Raw genomic sequence first — 24,068 nt, 5'->3', positions numbered from 1 at the left:
ATATGTTGGGACCAGGTTAGATGCTCAGAGATCTTGACACCCAGGAACTGGAACTCTCTCCTCTTTATGGTCTTGTACCTTATTGTTTACCTGCACTGCACTTTTTTTGTAGCTGTTACATTTTATTCTGCATTGTTATTGTTCTGCCTTGTTCTAATTCAGTCCACTGTGGAATGATCTGATCTGTGCAAACAGGATGCAAGATAAGTTTTTCATTGTATCCCAGTACATATGACAATGATAAACCAAGTCCAACAGCAAACAACCTAGTATTGTCTGAGACTGTGGTAGGACAGCGTATATGCAATCAGATATATGAACACAGAATTGTGGCAAAGTCCGGAAGGATGACTTGACTTTCCATTTATTAATTGGAAGGGCTTGTGGTGAACAGCAAACTGATGGTTGTACAAGATGTTGAAGGGAATGTCCATTCTTACTTGGAGGCTCTGCAAGTCTGGGTCTTACTGAGTGACAGATGACACCACATCTGTCCCTGGACCTTGTTGCCAGACCCTGTGCAGGTTCCTGCTGCTGGACAGAACCATACAGCCATGCTAGGGGTGTGCCCCCTCCAAAGCTGAGGCCACCACATAGACGCTCCGCCCAACTAAACGCAGAGTGTGAGGGAGTCCATGTCTTTGGCCTTCTCCATGGAGACCAGCTGAATTTTGGTAGGGTGTCGTTGACAGATCCAGTAAGGCCCAGCCCAACACTTGTCAGTGGTGCAAACTCTGTCACCCTCCCTGACTCCTTGAGCTTCACATGAGCAAGGAACTTCATTGCATCCTTGTATATATGACAATAGAGTCACAGGGCACTACAGCACAGAAAAAGGCTCTTCATACCATCTAGTCCATGCCGACCTAATCTTCTATCTAGTCCCATCTTCCTGCATCCAAACTATACCCAGATAATCAACTTAAACATGAGGAAATCTGCAAATGCTGGAAATTCAAGCAACATACATCAAAGTTGCTGGTGAACGCAGCAGGCCAGCCAGCATCTGTAGGGTCTCAGCCCGAAACATCGACTATACCTCTTCCTAGAGATGCTGCCTGGCCTGCTGCGTTCACCAGCAACTTTGATGTGTGTTGCCAGATAATCAACTAATTGGAATCTGAATCTCACCATTCATTCAGCTTCAGCCAGTCCATTCACAAATGTGGCATCTTATTTGTCTCCGAGATAAACTCCAAACTGATGGCCATGAGCAGCATACCCACATCTGCTGCTGTTTCCTGTGCCTCTCCCAACTACATCACACCCCTTTACCACCTTTCCCTATCCTGAAGTTACCAGCTGATTTCCCATCCCAAATCATGTACTCGTTCCTTGATTAAATCCTGCTCCTATCTCCTCCATGAGCATACCTTGACTTCCAGATAACCACTTTAGGATTTCCTTCTCTATATACATCACAGCACTGGAGAGGGTTCAAAGGAGGTTCACTGAAAATGAACAGCTTGTCGTGTGAAGGGCATTTGATGGCTCTGGGCCTGTATTCACTGGAATTCAGAAGACTGAGGGATGACCTCATTGAAACCTATCAAATGTTGAAAGGCCTCGATAGAGTGGATGTGGAGAAGATGTTTCTTATGGTGGGAGAGTCTAGGACCAGAGGACACTGCCTCAGAATAGAGGGGCATTCTTTTAGAACAGAGATGAAGAGGAATTTTTTTAGCCCGAGAGTGACGAACCTGTGGAATTTGTTGCCACAGATGGCAGTAGAGGCCAAGTCTTTATGTATATTTAAGGCAGAGGTTGATAGATTCTTGATTGATCAGGGCTTGAAGTAATATGGGGAGAAGGCAGGAGACTGGGGCTGAGAGGAAGATTGGATCAGCAGTGATGAAATGGCAGAGCAGAGTCAATAGGCCACATGGCCTAATTCTGCTTCTATCTCTTATGGTCTGAAGTATTTAAGAGAAAGGCTGATGTTTAACTAACTAAGCCCAGTGCCCGCATTCATGCTCATGTTCACTGCAATTGTGCTACACGATGAGTTGAAAGAGTGGAGATGAATATTGCTTTAATCCTACCTCCTAGATGTTCTGTTGACAAATGACAATGGAAGAACCCAGAAGATACCAGGTTATGTGACAGGCTGGGGATACTATAGGAAAAGGTCAACTTTATCAAGTTATGATCTGCAGCATGCCCAAGTGTACATTCAGGTAAATTGATAAATGATTTTTTCTCTGCTTCTTCTTTCCAATTTTAATTTTTGGAATAGTTATTGGGAGAGCACAGTCATATTACCAAGCCTATGTATAATGGAAAATCGGTTGAATCCAGTTTTTTGCTGTATGAGCTGATGATTTAATCCCCCAGTTACTCAGTTCCTCATAAATTGGAGGTGGAACATTGAAGGGGCAAGTAGTGGAAGCTAAAAAGGGGGTCCAATTGCTCTTTAGAAGGATTAACAGACCTATTAAAGCAGCTGGTAGAGGAACTAGTTAATTCGCCAATACATGCAAATTTCTGGAAATACTCAGCTGGTCAGGCAGCATCTGTGAGAAGAGAAACATGTAATGATTCAAATCCAACACCTTTCATCAGAACTGCAAAAGACAGAAAATTTTAGGTAGAAGTTTGGGGAAGAATGGGTTTGAACAAAGGGAATATCTCTGACCGCAGGAGGTTAGTTGACTTAATCTAACAGTGAGGCAGCAGTTAAAATCGATTTCAATTTGTTTGTCTTTGTGGTATGCATAGTAAGCCCGTAGGAAATGCCCAGAAGGCCACAGTATATATAACAAAAGAAAAATAAAGTCATATAATGGCCAGTTCTGATGTAGAAAGAGTTACCTGAAGTTGGATAATTCAGTACTGAGCCCAGAGATTGCACCTGACCCATTCTTCCTGAACAATGGCATTCCTTCTGCCACAGTGCACTGATCCCTTAACCATATCTCATCTCCTCACCTCACCTCTTCTCCTCCTGGACAGAGGAAGAGAAAGGTGCTTCAGACTTCAAAGTACATTTATTATTGAAGTATGTATAAATTATACAGCCTTGACATTCATCCCCCTACAGGCAGAAACCTGAAAGAACCCATCTTAAAAAGTCCAATGACCACCCTATGCGGGGGCGGGGGGGGGGGGAAGGGAGGGAGGGAGGGAGAGAGAGAGAGAGAGAGAGAGAGAGAGAGAAACAAATCATGCAAACAATAAAAACAAGCCACAGCATTCTGAATGAAAGAATGAAGGCTGGAGCAGACATGAAGGCCGGAGCAGGCCCACAGCCTCGGCCTCAGTTCATCACACAGCCGGGCTTTGGTCCTCACTCGCACTCCACCAGCTTCCACGTTTAATGAATCACCCTTTGCAATCCCTGCCAGCTCCACCACCAGACTCTAATCCCCTCCCTGTCCCTTTTAGCATTTTGAAAGGATCGATCGCTTAATGAATCCCTTGTCGGCTCTTCCATCTCCTTGTATGCTGCTTTCCCACAGTGCCACAGGATGTGACATCCCCACACATTAACCTCCTCCCTTCCCACCATCCAAGGACCGAAACATTCTCTCCAAGCGAAGCGGTGATTCACTTGCATTTCTTCCAATCTAATGTACTGTGTTTGCTGTTGGCATTGTGAGTTCACGTACACTGGAGGTATATCATGTCTGTTACACCACTGGTGTTTAGGGCAGCAATGAAGGTCCTCCTTTTCTGTCTGTCCATGGCCACTCAGATGTAGAAGGATTCTTCATTGCTGTTTTACCAGTCAGGGTTTATTAGCCCTGAGCTGAACCCCCAAACCTGGAGGACTGGTAGACCACTCTTAGAAACATAGAAAACCTACAGCACAATACTTGCCCTTTGGCCCACAAAGCTGTGCCGAACATGTTCCTACCTCAGAACTACCTGGGCTTTACCCATAGCCCTCTATTTTTCTAAGCTCCAGGTAGCCATCCAGGAGTCTCTTAAAAGACCCTCTCCTTTCCGCCTCCACAACTGTCACCGGCAGCCCATTCCACCCACTCACCACTCTCTGCGTAAAAACTTACCCCTGACATCTCCTCTGTACCTATTTCCAAGCACCTTAAAACTATGCCCTCACGTGCTAGCCATTTCAGCCCTGGGGAAAAGCCTCTGACTATCCACACGATCAGTGCCTCTCATTATCTTATACACCTCTATCAGGTCACCTCTCATCCTCCAACACACATAAAAGTTGCTGGTGAACGCAGCAGGCCAGGCAGCATCTCTAGGAAGAGGTGCAGTCGACGTTTCAGGCCGAGACCCTTCGTCAGGACTAACTGAAGGAAGACCATATCCATATCCATATCCATATGTTTAAGTTGATTATCTGGATATGGTCTCTCTTCCTTCAGTTAGTCCTGACGAAGAGTCTCGGCCTGAAACGTCGACTACACCTCTTCCTAGAGATGCTGCCTGGCCTGCTGCGTTCACCAGCAACTTTTATGTGTGTTGCTTGAATTTCCAGCATCTGCAGAATTCCTGTTGTTTACCTCTCATCCTCCGTCACTCCAAGGAGAAAAGGCCGAGTTCACTCAACCTATTCTCATAAGACATGCTCCCCAATCCAGGCAACATCCTTGTAAGTCTCCTCTGCACGCTTTCTATGGTTTCCATGTACTTCCTATAGTGAGGTGACCAGAATTGAGCATGATACTCCAAGTGGGGTCTTACCAGGGTCCTGTAGAGCTGCAACATTACCCCTCGGCTCCTAAACTCAATCCCGCGATTTATGAAGGCCAATGCACTGTATGCCTTCTTAACCACAGGGTCAACCTACATAGCAGCTTTGAGTGTCCTATGGACTCGGACCCCAAGATCCCTCTGATCCTCCACACTGCCAAGAGTCTTACCATTAATACTATATTCTGTCATCATATTTGATCTACCAAAATGAACCACCTCACACTTATCTGGGTTGAACTCCATCTCCCACTTCTCAGCCCAGTTTTGCATCCTATCAATGTCTCATTGTAACCTCTGACAGCCCTCCACACTATCCACAACATCCCCAACATTTGTGTCTTGAGCAAATTGACTAACCCATCCCTCTACTTCCTCATCCAGGTCATTTATAAAAATCATGAAGAGTAAGGGTCCCAGAACAGATCCCTGAGGCACACCACTGGTCACTGGCTTCCATGCAGAATATGACCCGTCTACAACCACTCTTTGTCTTCTGTGGGCAAGCCAGTTCTGGATCCACAAAGCAATGTCCCCTTGAATCCCATGCCTCCTTACTTTCTTAATAAGCCTTGCATAGGGTACCTTATCAAATGCCTTGCTAAAATCCATATACACTACATCTACGGCTCTACCTTCATCAGTGTGTTTAGTCACATCCTCAAAAAATTCAATCAGGCTCATAGGGCACGACCAGCCTTTCACAAAGCCATGCTGACTATTCCTAATCATATTATGCCTCTCCAAATGCTCATAAATCCTGCCTCTCAGGATCTTCTCCATCAACTCACCAACCACTGAATTAAGACTCACTGGCCTATAATTTCCTGGGCTATCCCTAATCCCTTTCTTGAATAAGGGAACAACATCCGCAACCCTCCAATCCTCCCGAACCTCTCCCGTCCTCATTGATGATGCAAAGATCATTGCCAGAGGCTCAGCAATCTCCTCCCTCGCTTCCCACAGTAGCCTGGGGTACATCCCGTCCGGTCCCAGTGACTTATCCAACTTGATGCTTTCCAAAAGCTCCAGCACATCCTCTTAGTCTGGCCTCTGCTCTTTGATCTGTACAAGAACCAAAGCACAAGGCCCTGACTCCAGCCAACATAGCTTTCCGGGTCATTGAAACACACACAAGCCTTCAAACCCCAGGTTATGGTCCTCTTGGAGGTCTTCATTGGAAAAAGCAAATACAGATTGGGTGATCACTTTGCAATCTGCAGGAATGACCCTGAGCTTCCTGTGCATTTCATTGTAATTCACCACCCCACTCCCATTCTGTCCTCCCTGTCTGTCTCCTCCCACACTGACAGATTGAAGTCCATTGCAAACTTGAGGAACAACAGCTGATATTCTGCCTCTGCAATCTCTGAGGACTCAGCACTGAATTTTCCAATCTTATTTAACTCACCTTTTTCCTGTCTACATCAGAACTGGCTATCCACTCAAAATGCTGGAGGAACTCAGCAGGGCAGGCAGCGTCTATGGAAAGGAGTAAACGGTCAACGTTTCAGGTCAAGACCCTCCATCGGCCTGAAATGTCAACTACTTACTCTTTTCCATTGATGCTGCCTGGCCTGCAGAGATCCTCCAGGGTTTTCTATGTGTTGTTTTGGATTTCCAGCAGCTGCAGATTTTTTCCTGTTTGTCAGAACTGGCTATTTTTGCCTAACATCACTTGGCTTTGGTATTTTCTTTTCTTTGTATACTCTAGACTGATGGGCATGTCCACATCCTTACCATTAGCAACACATTACACAATCTTAAAGTGATAGCAACTGCAACTTACCTCTGGACTCACCCTATTGGAGATATTTCTTTGTACCACCCACCTTCCCTGCCACCTAAAACTAATCATTTTTCTCTCGTTGTCAGTTCTAATGAAAGAGATCCAGACCTGAAGCAGTAACTCTCCACAGGTGCTGCCTAACCTACTGAGTACGTCCAGTATTTTGCTTGCTTATTATTTTAAATTCTCACCATCTATGGTGCTTTGATGTTCACTTATTTAGTCGTTCTTCCATGGACAATTCCAGCACAACTTCAACAGTTCCATATCATGGACACAGCTTAGACGTTGCTCGCAGGTATGGTTAGTGACAGAAAATCAATTTTGAAAGTTGCGTGTCTTGCAGTGCACTTCGCTACATTTTTTCGGTCTCAGAACTAGGTCTAATGTGGATCCCTTGTGGGATCTGAGAGAATCTTGGAAATGTATCAATAATTAATAGCCAGTTGATTGATTAGGAATTTCACACCAGCGAGTGAACTGAATGAAGGAGTTCAAAGAAATAGTCAAACTGATTTCTGATCATTTCTGTGACGAGAGGCCTAGGTGAGGATGGAAAGGACCCAGGTGCTGGAGTATCTGAGACTAGAAGCAAGACACTGTTTTAAAACTGAGACGAGAACAGGGTTCTTGACTAGATGCTAGACAAGAACCTGACAAGACTAGACGAGAATCCAAACGAGACGGAAACCCTAAACTCAATCGCAGACTTGACCCAAAGTTGAGCTGACAGTTGGGCCCTGAACCTGAGTTCTGGTATTCTTTGAATATCCAAATCCTGTTGCCAAATGTGGCCACCAATTTGCAGAGCAGACCAGAATCTTTAAAAGGACCACACCAGCTATCCACACTTCGGAGAATTGGAGCATTTAATCCCCAGAGGCTGGCACGGTTGGGCAGGTACTGTACCAATTTAATCGTACAGAAACTAGCACCGGTAGATAACTCAACCATCACATGGTCATTACTATTATTACCATGTTGTCTATGTAAAGTCGCCTCAGCAGCTCTCTAATCTGTTCCTTCTTGTTCTCAGGCCAAGACGTAGGCCGAGCAACTTCTTATCTAACTAATAGCTCTCGCCTGTTTCTGCCATATGCTGAGTGCTCTGCTCTCTTGTAGAATCGATTGACATGTACTTCCCCATATCCGCTGACTGAAAACATGTTCTGTGCGAAAGGGACAGCAGCAGATAGTTGCAAAGGTAAGCCTTTCTTTCTCCCCGGTTCCACCAGCCTTTCTGAAAGGTTCGCCTCTCTGCAGAAGTGGCACTTCACACAGTTAGTAATCTGGCTGAGATTATCAGTCGCTTTGTTGTGAAGAAACAGTCTGTTCTTGACTGCACAGTGGTGAAGCCAGTACAGACGCTACCTCACAGTTCCACAACCCAGGTTTAACACTGACTCCTGGTGCTGTCTGTGTGGGTTTGCCCATTCTCTCTCTGACTGTGTTAGTTTTCTCTCACTTCGCAAAACTGTGAAACTTTGTAAGTTAATTAGCCTATAATGTTGCTGCCAATGTGTAGATTAGTTGTAGAGTTGGCAGGAGGTGGGTGGAGGGTATTGATACGAATATGGGAGAAATAGAGTTGTATCAGTGTAGGATTAGTGTAAAATAATCAGAATGGGCATAATGGACTAAAGAACTGCTTGTGTGATGTGACTCTTAATCAAATCCCCGAAACAGGCAAAGTTTGGTGTTGCTTTCAACCACCTCCTTTCCACACCAACTACTGTCCTACTCTGGAGAGCTATCAGGCAGTGTCAGTCCAATGTCAAAGCTGTGTCTCAACTGGAACTCTCAAAACCTCTGTGCATAGATGCAGGGTGAAAACCCCACAGAGATCGATCAGTAAAGCACACAGAGATCGATCAGTAAAGCACACGGAGATTGATCAGTGAAGCACACAGAGATTGATCAGTAAAGCACACGGTTTTGAAAACTCAATAAAGATTATATTAAAAAGAAAGTAAAGCACATGGAGATCGATCAGTAAAGCACACAGAGACTGATCAGTAAAGCACACAGAGATCGATCAGTAAAGCACACGGAGATATTCCATCTGATTTCAAGGTGGGAAGAAACCTTCCTTCTGCTTGGTGGTCCCAGTGCGAAAGACCTGAAGTCACAGCACAGGCAACAACACTTCTCTGCCTCTATGTTACCAAAAGGCAAAGCCATCCGGGTACAAGGATGTGTGTGAGTGTGCCTCTGGACCAGTGTGAATGTATGTGTGTGCATATGCGTTTGGTGTGAGGTGGCATGTACTGGTGTTTGTGCATATTGGTCCCTAGCCAGCAGGACTTGCCTTGTACAGTATCCATATATCAGCCATGCTCCAGTAAAACTCAAAGGTTCACTTGTATATCAGAGAATGTATTCAATATGCAGCCTGAAGTTCTTCCTCTTCACAGACATCCACGAAACAAGAAACCCCAGAGAATGAATGATGGAAACATCAAAGCCTTCACCCCCCCCAACTTGCACCAGCAGATGTACCGCCCCCACCCCCACACTCCCCCCCCCAAGCAACAGCAAAACCCACACCCCCAAGAGCCCTTGATCCAGAGACCATCAAAACTACAGTCCAGAACCCAGCACTTCGGTATTCCAGGCACTTGGTGGGCAGTTTCTGGTATACATTGCACAGGTGTAGGTGAATCCTGATAGGCACAGCACATTCCAACCACAGGCGTGCTCTCCTTTGAGGAAGATGTTCGAAAACATTGCTGCAGTGGGGCAGAGAGATTTTGGTATAGGCCCCCAGTACAGCTCTGCGAATTTTGGGGAAGAAGGCTTCCTTGGCCATGCATCTCTTACATGATGCTCAACTGACATCAATTTAGAAACCGCTTACCATCATGGATTGAACAAAAACGAATATTATCTTATGCTTAGAAGGCCATTTGGCCCATTGGGTCCATGCCAGCACCCATCAGGAATCCCATTTTTCCCATATTAAGAATTGACCATCTTAATGAAGAGTTTCAGATCTGAAGCCCTTCTATCTGCACAGACGATGCATGGCCAATCCAGTATTTCTAGTGCTTCCTGTTTATATTTCAATTTTTCAGCATCTGCAGTGTCCTTAATTCACATCATCCCCAAACCCCTTTCCTTATTTCCCTATAACTTGGCAACTTATTGAAACTCACATATGTCCATCCATTCCCTTAAATAAGATTGGAGAATTCAATATTGATTCCTCAGAGATTGCAGTGTGCGGTGGCAAAATATCAGATTCGGTTCCTCAAGTTTGCACTGGGCTTCAATCCATCAGTGCAGGAGGTCACAGAGAGGGAGGTCAGAGTGGGAGTGGGGTGGCAAATTAAAGTGAAATGCACAGGAAGCTTAAGGTCATTCCTGCTGACTGCAAAGTGATCACCCAGTTTGCATTGGCTTTCTCCAGTGTAAAAGAAGCCACAATACAAAACAGCAAACATAATACGTTAGACTGGAAGGCATGCAAGCAAATCGCCACTTCACTCAGAAAGAATGTTTCGGTCCTTGGATGGTGGGAAGGGGAGAGGTTAATGTATGGGTATTTCACATCCTGTGGCACACTTCTTACTGTTAACCTAAAACAGGGGATAATTTATAATAATTCACCTACCAGCACATGTGGGCACGTGGCCAAGTGGTTAAGGCGTTCATCTAGTGATCTGAAGGTTGCTAGTTCGAGCCTCAGCTGTGGCAGTGTGTTTGTGTCCTTGAGCAAGGCACTTAATCACACATTGCTCTCGTGTCTGTGCGAGGAGTGGTGCCCCACACAGACTTCCAATCTGTGCCTTGTAAGGCATGAAAATGCCCGACGCAGGCCTCTCATGGTCTGAGTCAACGTTCCCTGCCTTTCCCCCATGTCTTTGAGATGTGGGAGGAAATTAAATCTCCTAGATACCCACACAGTTACAAAAAGAGTGTTCAAACTCCGTACGGTCAGCACTTCAGGTCAGGATACAAAAATCTGAATCCCTTCCTTCTACACCAACTCCTCAGCCAGGTGTTAAACTTAATAATCTTGCATTGCTGGCCTCATTACCTGAGATCACAACCCTAGAGGTCCTGCCCTTTAACTTAGCACCTAACTCCCTGAACTCACTTTGCAGAACCTCGTCGCTCATCTTACCCATGTCATTGGTACCTACGTGCACCACGACCTCTGCCTGCTCACCCTCACTTAAGAATGATGAGGACTTGAACCAAAATGTCCAGGACCTTGGCACCCGGGAGGCAACATGCCATCTGGGAATCTAGTTCTCGGCCACAGAACCCCCTTTCTGTTCCCCTGACTAACGAAACCTCTAGCTTCCTCTTCTCCCCACTTTGCTTCTGAGTCACAGAGCCAGACTCAGTGCCAGAGACCTGAGTGGAATTTGGTGTGGGAGGGAGAAGGAGAGACAAATGACAAAGAGAATGAATCAATATAGGTTTGCTTTGTAAGTTACTCTGCAGTGTGCGTACATAAAACTACATTGCCCCACATTTTAGGAATAATCTTTATATGATATTTGATGGATGACTATCTCTAGTAAGTCCTCCTGGTTCTCAGCAAAGGTTGTGAAATGTCATCGATATTATTTGGGTTTTGAATAGTTAAAACACTGAGTTTACGAGTGATTTAATGGATGTGGTTGGATTTCTGGCCAGCTGTTGTAAAAGAGGAAAGGAAAGGAAGCAAAAGACCAAAAAAAAGGAAGGAAACTGGCTGGAGACCAAAAGAGGAAGGAAATGGGCAGGAAGCAACACAAGGAAGGAATAATGGGCTGAAGATTTAAGATTCTTGGTTCTTCTTTGTATACCCCATCTCCAACCTCCCTCAGCCACTCACCTTTGCATTGCCTCAGGAATTCTGAGAATATCTCCATTGGGATGTTGTGTTCTCACACTGTTGGCAATAGAGTTTATGCTGTGAGGCGATGTTTCCAGCCCTTTATCCTTAGAAAGTCTCCCACAATGAGTTCTGACCATAAAAGGTGAGCTTTTAGCCATGTTCAACAAAGATGCAGGGACCAGATGGAAGAGCCCTTTTCTTTTCCAAGGACCAAGATGGGTGCTGGCCTCTTTCTGGGTTCCTGCTGGGGTATAAACAGCCCTCTAGCTTTGTGGAGGGATTTGATTAGAAGTAATCACTGCTTGATGAAGTCTGACTATTTCCCCAATGGCTTTGATAGGAGACTCAGGTGGACCCCTGGTCATGGAGATAAATCATCGGTGGATCCAGGTACTTGATCGCTCACTTTCTAAAGCATGAAATATTTAGGAATGATTAGCGATACGCTTCGCTTACTAATTGCATCTGATTTAGTAATTCATTCATTTTATTTTTCAATTAAAATCTTTAATTCAGTCAATTAATGCAAATTCAAATTGTATTCTTCATTTTGCCTTTTACGATGATTTAATTGGATGTATTTATATGAAAAAAGCATTGAATCAGGTGAGGTGACGGTATGTTGCTTTGATAAAATAGTTGCCTGATTTTCTTTTCAATTCAATGTTCACACCCAGCATATCCAGTTGGGGACAGTTCGTAGTTAGTTGGAGAATACATCTATTCCTTTCTGGGAGTTTCTGTTAAAGAGATCTGTTCTCTCAACTTTGTTATTCCATAGCAATGAAGAATTATGCTCTCACAGATTTAGTTCACTGGATCATTTCAAGGTTGTGATTAACAGAATCAGCCTGCTCTCTGATGTAAAATGAAGACTCACCTTAAACCACATTCTATGTCTCATCTCTTGGCATTGGGACTTAGGACTGAATCTATATACAAGGCAGGATATTGGTCTACCCTCTTGAATATGGTGGCATTAGGAGGCTGAGAGAAAATGGGGAAGAAAAACCACCATGAATTTGATTCTGAACAGAAAGAGCTCGGTTAAAAAGCCACTGCCATCCTTTGTGTTGGTTGCATTGCACGTCCTTCCCTGAACTAACATGCTCCGTTCTTTGACCCATCCATAGGTTGGCATCATCAGTTTTGGAAAAACGGAGATCTGCGGACAGGACATCATGGGATTTTATAGTAATGTGCCCAAGTATATGAACTGGATTAGAGAGAGAGTAACAGAATTGCAGTATGAATAAAGAGCCAAGGATACAACCTTAACATACTAGGTGCAATAAGTATCAAATCAGAAGCCCAGCAAATTGGACAAAGCATCTTGACTAATCAATCTTAAGTATCATCCTGCATATTTTAAATGTGTGGACAATTCCATTTTTTTTTGGCAGCAAGAAGAGTTTCCTCAGTGTGATAACAATTCAGCTGCTGAAGCTGAAATTCCAAAGAGAAAAAAGAGATGACGTAATTACCATATGCAGACAATTCCCTGAGAAAAAGCTTTATTGTTCCCTTTTATAAATCTGCTTTGGTGTGGCTTTGATGTTGAAGCAAGCATGTTAAGTTTGGTCATACAGTAAGCCTGGAACAAAAAATTTAATCTGAATCTAATGTATTGCAGTCATAACTCCTCCTCTTCTCCATTCTAAAAGGACGCCCGTCTATTCTGAGGCTGTGTCCTCTGGTCCCAAGATTTCCATCTTACCCTTGCCATTTTCATTTTCAAATTATGTTAAATCAATATCCACTGTGGGAATCCATTTCCTATTCCAGAGAGCAATTGTATGACAGCATTTCCTCAATTCCTTCTTCATCTATCTCTTCGGAAGACAAGTGCTTATTGGTAATCACAGACCCTTCGTTATATGAACATTGATAATTGTTCCAACCTATTCCACTTTGAGACTGAAGGCAGAACTGTTCCTCAAGGTTCCAAAGACTCAGATTCAATCCGAACCCATGCAGCAGACTATATGGAGTTTAGACGTTCTCCCTGTGACCACACAGACTTACCCTAGCTACCCTTGTTACTTTCCAGATCCCAAAGACGTACTGGATATTAAATTAATTGGCCACTGTAAATTACCCCTACTGCAGTAGGGAAAAATCAGGCGGCTGTTAATGGGCATGTCTAAGAAAATAGGTTACAGGGAATTAGTGGAATGGGATTGATAGGGTGGCTCTGAGAATGGTCATAGACAGAATGAGCTGAAGTCTTGTAAGGAAGTATTGTCAGAAACATGGCAATTGAGATGACAAAGAAATTCTCATTCCACTTGACTGGCCAACATCTCACTTCATTTTAGCAGTTTAACTCCTCATTACTCCTGTTATCACAGTTACCACAATGCATCCCAAAATTATCAATGAGGTTGTTCAGTCTGTATTGGGTTTAATTTCAACTCAGGTTTGTGTTCTTCTTTGTTTGATTGTCAAACCCAATATACATGGACAAAGGTCTGCTGTATTAAGCAACACACACATACAAAGTGCCAAAGGAGCTCAGCAGGCCAGGCAGCATCAATGGAAAAGAGTACAGTCAACGTTTTGGGCCGAGACTCTTCATCAGCACTGAATTGTTGAGTGTGTGCCTTCGGGCTCCTGTACCTCCTTTCTGTTGAGAAGAGGGCAAGTCCTGGGTGATTGGGGTCCTGAATGATGAATACTGTCTTTTGGAGACATCGCTTCTTGAAGATGTCCTGGATACGACGGAGACCAGTGCCCATGATGGAGCTGACTAAATTTACAACTTAATTGGGTTCTTTCGGGTTTCTTGCTTTGTGGCTACCTGTAAGCAAACAAATCTCAAGGTTGTATAATTTACATATTCTTTAATAATAAATGTAATTTGAAACTTTTAAACTCCTTGCAGCTTATTTCAATCCCGTGCCGTGGCACCCCTCTCCCTACCAATGGCAAATGGGGCATACATTTAAAATTTCAGATTTTATTTATTTTATGTCAAGTTTTATATAATTACAGACCTGACGCAATTGTCAATCGTGACCTTGGAAAATATAGAAAATTTCTCGTGCTTTGTAACAGAAAAAGGACAAATCCAATTTTGCAAGTTCCTGCCCCAGTCTCCGTCAGAGTAGTAAAGTTGGTCAATTTGTTTGTTATCATCACACGGTACGGTGAACAACTTCATTTTTCATGCCATGCAAACAGATCCTTTCATCACATCAGTACATTAAAGTAGCACAATGGAAGAATATAGAATATAGTATTACAATTACGGAGAAAGAACACTGTAGGCTGACCATAAGATGCAAAGCCATAATGAGACCATAAGACCATAAGATTTAGGAGCAGAATTAGGCCTTTTGGGCCATCGAGTCTGCTCTGCCATTTCATCATGGCTGATCGTTCTTCCCTCTCAGCCCCAGTCTCCTGCCTTCTCCCTGTATCCCTTCATGCCCTGACTAATCGAGTACCTACCAACCTCTGCCTTACGTATATCTAAAGACCTGGCCTCCACAGCTGCCAGCAGCTTCCTCTCCTAATTTATATATATATACTGTAATTCAGATTTTTTCTATATTTATCATGTATTGCATTATACTGCTGTCACAAGGTTAACAAACTTCACGATATATGCCTATATGCCGGTGATATTAGACCTGATTCTGATTCTGAACTCCACAGATTCACCATTCTGGCTAAAGAAATTCCTCCTCATCTCCACTCTAAAAGGACGCCCCTCTATTCTGAGGCTGTGTCCTCTGGTCCTAGATGAATGCCGTCAACATCCTCTCCACATCATGAGACTGTGATGTCAAGAATCCATCATGTTGCACCAGGGAGCCATTCAATAGTCTTAAAACAGCAAAATAGAACCTGTTCTTGTGCCTGGTGGGACGAGCACTCAGGCTTTTGTAGTTTCTGCCCCATGGGAGGGTGGAGAATGGAGTAGGAGAGGTCTTTGGTTAAGATGGTAGCTTTATTGAAGCAGCGAGAAGTACAGACAAGGGTCCATGAAGAGGAGAATGGTTTTCTTGACGTGCTGAAGTTGCTGTCACATTGCAATTAACTGCTCACCGTTATTCATTTTGGCTCCTGGTAAGAACAGATTGACCCAGAGCCTTGATCTAAACTTGGACAAAAGAGCTGAACTCGGAAGGTACGATGAAATTGACTACCCTTGAACTCATGCCAGAAGTTGACCAGGGAATGGTGACCGACGCAGTGGGAGGGAGGAGAGGTGGATTTCAGAATCAGAATCATGTGTTGTGAAATTTGCTAACTTAGCAGCAGCAGTTCAATGCAATACATAATATAGAAGAAGAAGAAGAAGAAGAAGAATAAATAAATAAATAAATAAATTACAGTATTGTATACATATATTGAATAGATTAAAAATCATGCAAAGAACAGAAATAATATATATTTATAAAGTGAGGTAGTGTCCAAGGGTTTAATGTCCATTTAGGAATCGGATGGCAGAGGGGAAGAAGCTGTTCCTGAATCGCTAAGTCTGTGCCTTCAGGCGTCTATACCTCCTACCTAATGGTAATAGTAAGAAAAGGGCATGTCCTGGGTGTTGGAGGTCATTAATAATGTTTGCTGCCTTTCTGAGACAACGCTCCTTGAAGATGTGCTGGGTACTTTGTAGGCTAGTACCCAAGATGGAGCTGACTAAATTTACAACCCCCTGCAGCTTTTTTTCAGTCCTGTGCAGTAGCCCCTCTATACCAGACAGTAATGCAGCCTGTCAGAATGCTCTCATGGTACCTTCCAGTGGTTGAACTCATTCCCAACACAAAGGAATGCAATTGCAATTCTTTGACTGGAGTGCCAGGATGCATATGTTGTACATAAAACAAATGTTACAACTACAGTCGTTGGAGACCTGTAATTCCAGTTACTAGAGTTTCTGAGACACACAGCTCCGCATTATTTTGAACTATTATCAAATAGGGCAAAATTGTAGGGCTTCATTGATGATTACACAGTTCCTTTTATAACTCTCAGACAAAGAAATATCACTGCATATTTGCAGCAAACCAGGATGGTGAGAGGGAATTTGTTGATGCTTGAGTCTGGGGAACTTAAATAAGGGACTTTGCAGACCGTAACGTCGAAAAAGCGAGCTGTTGGCCTCCCCTCTCATGTGACAGGAGCGAGATCTCTCTCTCCCTTGTTAGTAAGAGAGAGAGAGAGAGCCGGTTGCAATGTTGAGGTGTTAGGATGGACAGAATGTTTTGATGGACTTTAGATTATGGTCTCTGGGGGTTTGCTATTGCATGGTAGGTAGTTGGGGGGGGTGTTGCTGATGCTTTTGCTGAAGTAAGTGGGGGGAGGGGGAGGTTGACACTTGCTGGTGCCTGTGTATGGCAGGGGGAGGAGGGAGCTTTGGGTTCTAACACTTTCTGTCATTCATTCTTTATTTTTTTTCACTCTGTTTCACGGATGACTGTGAAGAGTAAGAATTTCAGGTTGTATGCTGTTTACATTCTCTGATGTCAAATGGAACTATTGAAGCCTTCAGGCTTTGAGTGAAAATGTCAGCCAATAACAGTCTCCAGCAAAGGAGTCAAATGTCTTGACGTTTAACAGCAGCTCATGAACCATATTCCTCAGCATCAATATCATGGACATCTCAATTGAAAATTAACCTAACTGGATCATCTAAGTTACAGGAGTGGCCGTGAGGCAGGTATAGTCAAATGCCAAGCAATCCACCCCTGATGCCTCAAAGCCCTGCAAAAGTTTGATGGACTATTCCCCACTTGCCTGTATTGGCGTAGCTTCAGAAACATCCAAGAAGCTCAATATCTTCCAAAAGAAAACCCCTGTCCCCTTTTCAATCTGTGCATGGGACACTGTACATCCAATTCTCGTCTGGAAGCTCATGAGGAGTATAAAGAAGCAGATGGAGTTTAAACCAGTTAAATGTGAGGTGTGGCACTGTGGTAGGGCAAATGCAAAGAGACAGCACACTGGTAAGGGCAAGATCCTTAAGTCTTGCTGAGCAGAGCGATCTTGGGATCCAAGTTCATAGCTCCTTGAACAAGTAACCATTCCATAAGCCTTCTTAACCACCTTATTGACCTATGTGGCCACCTTCAAGAAGCTATGAATTTGGATCCTATCAGTGTACTATCTCCTTGTACTTGCCCACATTTATCTGTGTTAAACTCCATCTGCCATGTCTTGGCCCGTATCTGTAACTGATGTATATCTCGCTGTATTCTTTGTCAGTCTTCAACATTATCTACACCTCCACCAAACGTAGTATCATACACAAATTTACTGACCCACCCATCTATATTTTCATCCAGGTCTTGTATATACATCACAAGCAGCAGAGCTCCACAGCACAGATCCCCGAATTACAGATCTGTGAATTACCGATCTCCAACTCGAATAAGACCCCTCTACCAGAACACTCCGTCTTCTACACACAGGCCAGCTCTGAATCCAAATTGCCAATTCACCATGGACCCCATGCATTTTAATCTTCTGGATTAGACTCCCATGAGGGTCTTTAAAAAATCTAAAATCTGAAAACCTAAATTAAATTCTGAACTTACTGGAAATGCACATTTGTCAAACAAATGAAAACTTTTAAAGAACTTATCTTGATCTTTCTCTTTCATTAACTTAACAATGAGTTAATTTCCTGAATTTTTTTCTGGTAACTTTCACACACAATATGCTGAGTTTTCTACCCAATTCTGGACCTCCCAAATTTCATCATTCACATAAGGTTAGTTAGAATTGCGAAACAATCTTCAAGAAACGTTTTGCTGAGCACTGACAGCAGTGCCACGGGAACATCAAGGCTCAGACTGGTAAGTAATGAACTCAGTTGCTTGGATTCTAATCACTTAATGAATATTTGTAGAATATATTAAAATCTGACAGAGGAACATTATTTCTTCATTTGCAGTTCCTGGATGATGAAGAAATGTCCTGTACTGTGCTGTACTATTCTATAATCTATCTATAACTATAACAATGTGGGACCGCAAGTGAGGGAGGAGTGTGTTTGTTGAGCTGGTGGGGAAGAGGGAGGTAGATGTAACTCGGGAGGTGGATGCATAACGCCCATAATCATGCTGGGCTTCTCTATGCATCTGAGGAATGGCCTCAAAGCTCCCAACACCATTCTAATCGTTCTAAGTTTCCCATTTGATTGTGTTTGGCCCGTATCCCTCTAACTCTTTCCTATCCATGCACCTGTCCAAGTGCCTTTAAAATGATGTTAATATACTGGACCTGCATCAGCCATTTCCTTTGGCAGCTCACTACCTACACAGGACCACTGACGATTGAGGGACTGCTTTGTCGAGCACCAGCGCTCCATCCACAATAGGATGGATTTCCCGGTGAAAAACCATTTTAGTTCCACTCTCCACTCCTGTTCTGATCAAGTCAGCCCACAGCCGTCCTTACTGCCACAATGAGGCCACTCTCAGGCTGAGGAACAACACCTCATATTCCGTTTGGGTGACTTCCAACCCGGTGACATGAACATCGATTTTCCCCTACTTCTGATCATTTCTCTCCCTAGCCCCTCTCTCTTTTCCTATTCCCCATTCTGGCTCCACTCTTACCCCTTCTTGTCACCTGTCTCTCACCCCCTCCTGGTGCCTTTCTCCGCAGGTCAGCTTCCTTCTTCTTCAGCCCTTTACCTTTTCCACTTTTTAACTCCCAGCTTCTCACTTCATCCCTTGTCCCCAACTCACCTACCTTCCCCCTCACTTACCTTCACCTATCCCTCCCACCCCCCCACCTTCTTATTCTGGCTTCTTCCCTCTTCCTTTCCACTCTTGATGAAGGATTTTGGCCTGAAACATCGATTCTTTATTCCTCTCCATAGATGTTTGCTGACCCACTGATATCCTCTGACACTCAGTGCGTGTTATGCTGGATCTCAAGCACCTGCAGAATCCCTTGTATTTACATGACTACAGATGGAATTGTCTCCTTTCTTCAAGCTGGACACGACTGTCGGGTCTCTCAGCTCCCCAGGCACATGCTGCCTTCCCAGTCACAGGAGGCAAAGCTGTGAATTTGAGATTGACATTCCATTCCACTTTGTCTTACACTGATCCCATCTGCTTCTGAATTGTTGTTTACCATTTGTAACATGGTCTTCGCTGCTTCTTGTCAGTTAGGGATGATTGTCAGGATGGACTGGATTATTTTGTAGGGTAATAGAGTCAGGGGTGTCACAAATGAGTTTTTTTAAGTTGCTTCTTCCATAAGGTATTGACTACCTCTCCATCATTCATAAACTCAATTCCAGTCTTGGCTCAGTGATTCAGACATGATCTGCTTTGGTCATGGCCATTTTTAATGGATCCCAACCAGATGAGGTCTAAATAGTGTACAAAGCCACAAAAGATTCTGGATTTAAAAACAGAAACTTCTGAAAATGTGCAAAAAAATAGTTAATGTTTCCAATTGAAGCCTTTTATCACAATTTTGACGTAAGTTTCTACATTTTACAGGAGCAGAGTTTTGATATGACACAGCACATAAACAGGCTGTTGGCCTAACAGGTCCATACTGACCATCAACCAATCATTTATAATAATCATTAATTAATTACTTTAATTCTCCATTGATTCAAATTTTTATTCTCCCCACATTCCCATCTTCTCTGGCCCAGATTATACAGCACACCAACCAACTAGTGGCCTCTTGGAGATCCCACTTTTTCTGGTGAACAGAGCATAGGTGCTCGGCAGCTTGCTCTCCCAATCTACGTCAGGTCTCACCAATATACAGGATGCCACACTGGAAGCACCAGAAACAATAGATGACCCCCAACAGACTCACAGGTGAAGGGTCACCTCACCTAGAAGGACTGTTTTGGGCCTGAACAGTAGTCAAGGAGTAGGCGTAGCACTTGTTCCGCTTGCAAGGATAAGTGTCAGGAGAGAGATCAGTGGGGAAGGACGAATGGACAAGGGAGTCACAGAGGGAGGGTCCCTGCGGAAAGCTGAAATTGGGGAGGAAGCGAAAGATGTGTTTGGCGTTGGGATCCCGATGGAGATGGCAGAAGTTGCGGAGAATTATGAGCTGAACACGAAGGCTGGTGGGGTACTAAGTGAGGACAAGAAGAACACTATCCATGGTAGGGTGGCGGGAGGATGGGGTGAGAGCAGACATGCGTGAAGTGCAGGATATGCGGCTGAGGGCAGCATTAATGCTGAAGGAAGGGAAGCACCTTTGAAAAAGGAAATCACCTTCATTCTGGAAGAAAAACCTCAACCTGAGAGCAGGTGCAGTGGGGATGAAGGAACTGAGAGAAGGGTTGGCATTTTACAAGTGACAGGGTGGGAGGAGGTATAGTCCACGTAGCTGTGAGAGTCTGTGAGTTTGCAATAGAGATCAGTAGATTAGCAGTCTCCAGAGATAAAGACAGAGACATTGAGGAAGGGGAGGGAGGTGTCGGAAATAGACTAGGTAAATATGAGGTCAGGGTGGAAGCACTTACTTCTCTGGGCGCAAATGGCAAATACAAGAGGCACAATTTTAAGACAATTGGAAGAAAGTATAGGGGGATGGCAGAGGTAGGGTATTCTGTTAACAGCAAGTGGTGGGTGTATGGAATGCGCTGCCAGAAGTGGTGGCAAAGATCTATACACCAGAGACAGTTAAGAGACTCTTAGAGAAACACATGGATGACAGAAAAATGGAGGGCCATGTGGGAAGGAAGGATTAGACATTTGGATGGGTACATTGAAGGAAAGGCTTAGAATAGGGATTCTCAGCATTTTTTATGCCATGGACACCCTAGCATTAACCGAGGGGTCCATGGACAACAGGTTGGGAACTCCTGGCTTAGCAGGATATGGGCCAAATTCAGGCAAGTAGCATCAGCTTAGGTGGGCATCTTGGTCAGCATGGGCCAGTTGGGCCGAAAGGCCTGATTCTATGCTGTATCAATCTAGTTTTTGCAGATCACCAAACATGATGCAAAGCTAGACGATCAATGTAAATCGTTTTTTATTTGTTCATATTCTTATACTTGTAGATGGCTTCCACGGAGGAAACAAGCAATTCATCAGCTACAGTCAGAACTAATGAAACGTGCTTCTTGGATGAACAATTCCTCACAAGATTGATGCCTCCAGCACTTACAATCTTCTTCATTTTAGCTGTAAGCTTTAACAGTCTAGTGCTATGGATATTCTGTTCACAAGTGAAGAAAAAGGCCCCAATTGATATTTTGATGTTAAATCTGTGTCTGGGTGATCTGTTTTTCTCATTCACCTATCCGCTTGTAATCAGTTACCACAGCAACAACAACCACTGGATATTTGGAGAATTTATGTGCAAACTCCAAACCTTCTTCATCTATTTCTTCTTGATGGCAAGTATCTTCTTCCTGACGTGCATCAGTAATTATCGATGTTACATGGTCCTCAAACCCATTCAGTCCAAAAACAGGATTACAAAGAAATGTACCATTGCCCTTTCTATCTTCTTCTGGTTGTTAGCTGGCTTTGTTACATCCCCGGCTTTTTCTCGGACCACTGCCTTTGAAATGAATGGAAGATTATGTTGTATGAGCTTTAATCAGCCACTTAAGAAGGAAGTAATACAATCTTCCACAGTTAAGTTATTTATTTTGTCCTTTGGAATTCCATTTGTTTCCTTGCTGGTGTCAACTTTACTTGTTCAAAGGAAACTGGCCAATTTAACATTAGCTGCACATTCACAAAAAAACCAATATGCTATCCGGATGATGATAGTCATATTGTGCATCTTTGTAATATGCTTTCTTCCTGTAAATGTAGCACGCTTAGTTATTTCCACTGTGGGTGTTAAGAACTGCACACTTTTCCAACAACTTGGAGTAGCTTACTACTGCTGTGTTCTTGCCATTTATTCCAATACTGTCCTGGATCCTATTGTGTACTTCTACGCCAGCACCAAATATCGGACAATGCTCATTAACACCATTAAAGGCATGGGCTTTTGTAACAAGCTGCCTACAGTAGCCAGCAACTCCGCATCCGCCAGCGAGTCAAGAGTGTGACAATTGATGTAAGGAGCCAATGATTTACTCTCAGTGGCCACTTGCTTTATCATGCATCTTCTGTACCTAATAAAGTGGCCACTGTGTATATATTCATGGTCTGCTGCTGCCCATTCACTTCAAGATTCAACGTGTTCTGCGTTCAGTGATGCACTTCTGCACACTACAGTTGGAAGCATGATTATCTGAGTGACTGTCGTCTTCCTGTCAGTTTGAACCAGTCTGGCCAATCCCTTGAGGCGTTTCTGCCCACAGAACTGCTGCTCACTGGAAGTTTTCTGTTTCTCACACCATTTTCTATATACTCCAGAGGCTGTTGTGTGTGAAAATCTCAGGAGACCAGCAGTTTCTCAGATTTGTAAACCACCCCATCCGGCACCAACAATCATTCCACAGTCAAAGTCATTTAGATCAAATTTCCCCTTTCTGATGTTTCATCTGAACAACTGAACCTCTTGACCATGCTTTTATGCAGTGCATTGCTGCACATAATTGGCTGATTAGTTATTTGCATTAATAAGCAGGTGTACAGGTGAACTAATAAAGTGGCCATGAAGTGTAGGACGTACTGACACAAGCCTAACTTTATTTCAAATGAATGCAATCTTCGCAGTAATATCAGAGCTTTATCTCATCTTTGCACTTCAAGACAAATGTCAAACTTAGACTAAGTGAGCTGTTCCAGCAGTTCAAGCCACCATTACCACTACATGGAACTAGTCTAGTATTATTCTTTAACATACTCCAAAACAGATTAACTGGCCATTCTTTTTTAAAATTTCCTGTGTGTAAATGCTTGCTGTGATACCAATAGGCAGGTGTTTTCAGCCAAGTTCAAAAGTGAGTGATTATGATATGCTTCACTGAAAACTTGAAAATGGGCATCTAAGATACTTCTAGATTCTTGGCAATAATTGTTTTGTTTGTAATTCCCCATATCTATACAAATAAAGCTACTCCCATGAGTATGTCTGCCTATACAAATAAAAACATTGAATTGACAGAGTTTCTGACCATTTATGCATCTAAAAACCATAAGACCTGAAAGTGTTGTTAATGAAAAGAATGATGGAATGAATTCTAAAATACATTGTCAAGTGATCCACATCTACAGAGAGTGAGAGAGCACAAGCGAATAAATAGATCAGCTACAATCTACCAAACTGCATATATAGGCATTTGGTCGAGGCCTCAAAATGAAGTTAGTGCTTATAAACCCATCCATCTTCCAGTAAGGAGAAACATTCAGGCAAGTGGATTGAAGATAAAAAATGAGGGAGATTGACATAGGGAGAGATCAAGAGAAAAAGAATAGGCAGAACATTCAATTTGTCCTTGTGATCACTGACTTCCCATCTCAATTCAGTCTGAGCTGATGGAAATATCAATGTTTTAACACAAATCCGTTATACAGCCCATCTTGGTCGGACTTCCAGGAAACTTTCCACAAGGACAATTACAAGTACAAACAGCCTGAAATGGCTTCTGTACTATCAACTGGGATCACATTAATCTGAAAGTTCAGAGGAGGTAGAGTTGACAAAAGGCAAGCTTTTTGAGTCAATGTGCAGACAGCCCTGTTAAACAGCACTAGACCTAAACTTTGCGATTCTATCTGGTCAATGGTGGTGTCAGTGAGAGAGGATTTTACAAATATTGACTGTAACTCTAAGTTTCAAGGATATAATGGAGAAGGCCAAAGTTAGACTGGAAATGCTGTGTTGAATATTCTTCAATATATGACATGACACAGGGAAAGCGGACTGATG

The 24,068-nt window shown here is 43.4% G+C and overlaps 2 protein-coding genes across 2 annotated transcripts in view; both read left to right on the top strand.

Annotated features, from left to right (window-relative positions):
* LOC134336812 (complement factor B-like) overlaps positions 1-14,141 on the top strand; it is an 89,933-nt gene extending 75,792 nt beyond the window's left edge. Inside the window, exons 15-18 of the mRNA XM_063031301.1 lie at positions 2,050-2,177; positions 7,577-7,658; positions 11,626-11,675; positions 12,419-14,141. Of these exons, the coding sequence (XP_062887371.1) occupies positions 2,050-2,177; positions 7,577-7,658; positions 11,626-11,675; positions 12,419-12,541 (383 nt within the window). The 3' untranslated portion in view covers positions 12,542-14,141. The remainder of the gene's footprint in view (positions 1-2,049; positions 2,178-7,576; positions 7,659-11,625; positions 11,676-12,418) is intronic.
* Positions 14,142-18,079: 3,938 nt separating this feature from the next.
* LOC134336809 (P2Y purinoceptor 4-like) lies at positions 18,080-23,265 on the top strand. Its single transcript, XM_063031290.1, has 2 exons — positions 18,080-18,094; positions 21,292-23,265. Exon 2 carries the CDS (start codon positions 21,292-21,294, stop codon positions 22,297-22,299), a length of 1,008 nt encoding a protein of 335 aa, XP_062887360.1. The 5' UTR covers positions 18,080-18,094; the 3' UTR covers positions 22,300-23,265.
* The last annotated feature ends 803 nt before the right edge of the window (positions 23,266-24,068 follow it).

This window comes from Mobula hypostoma, chromosome 23 (assembly GCF_963921235.1).
Source record: "Mobula hypostoma chromosome 23, sMobHyp1.1, whole genome shotgun sequence".
NCBI lineage: Eukaryota > Metazoa > Chordata > Chondrichthyes > Myliobatiformes > Myliobatidae > Mobula > Mobula hypostoma.
This window is presented reverse-complemented; position numbering and strand designations above follow the sequence as displayed.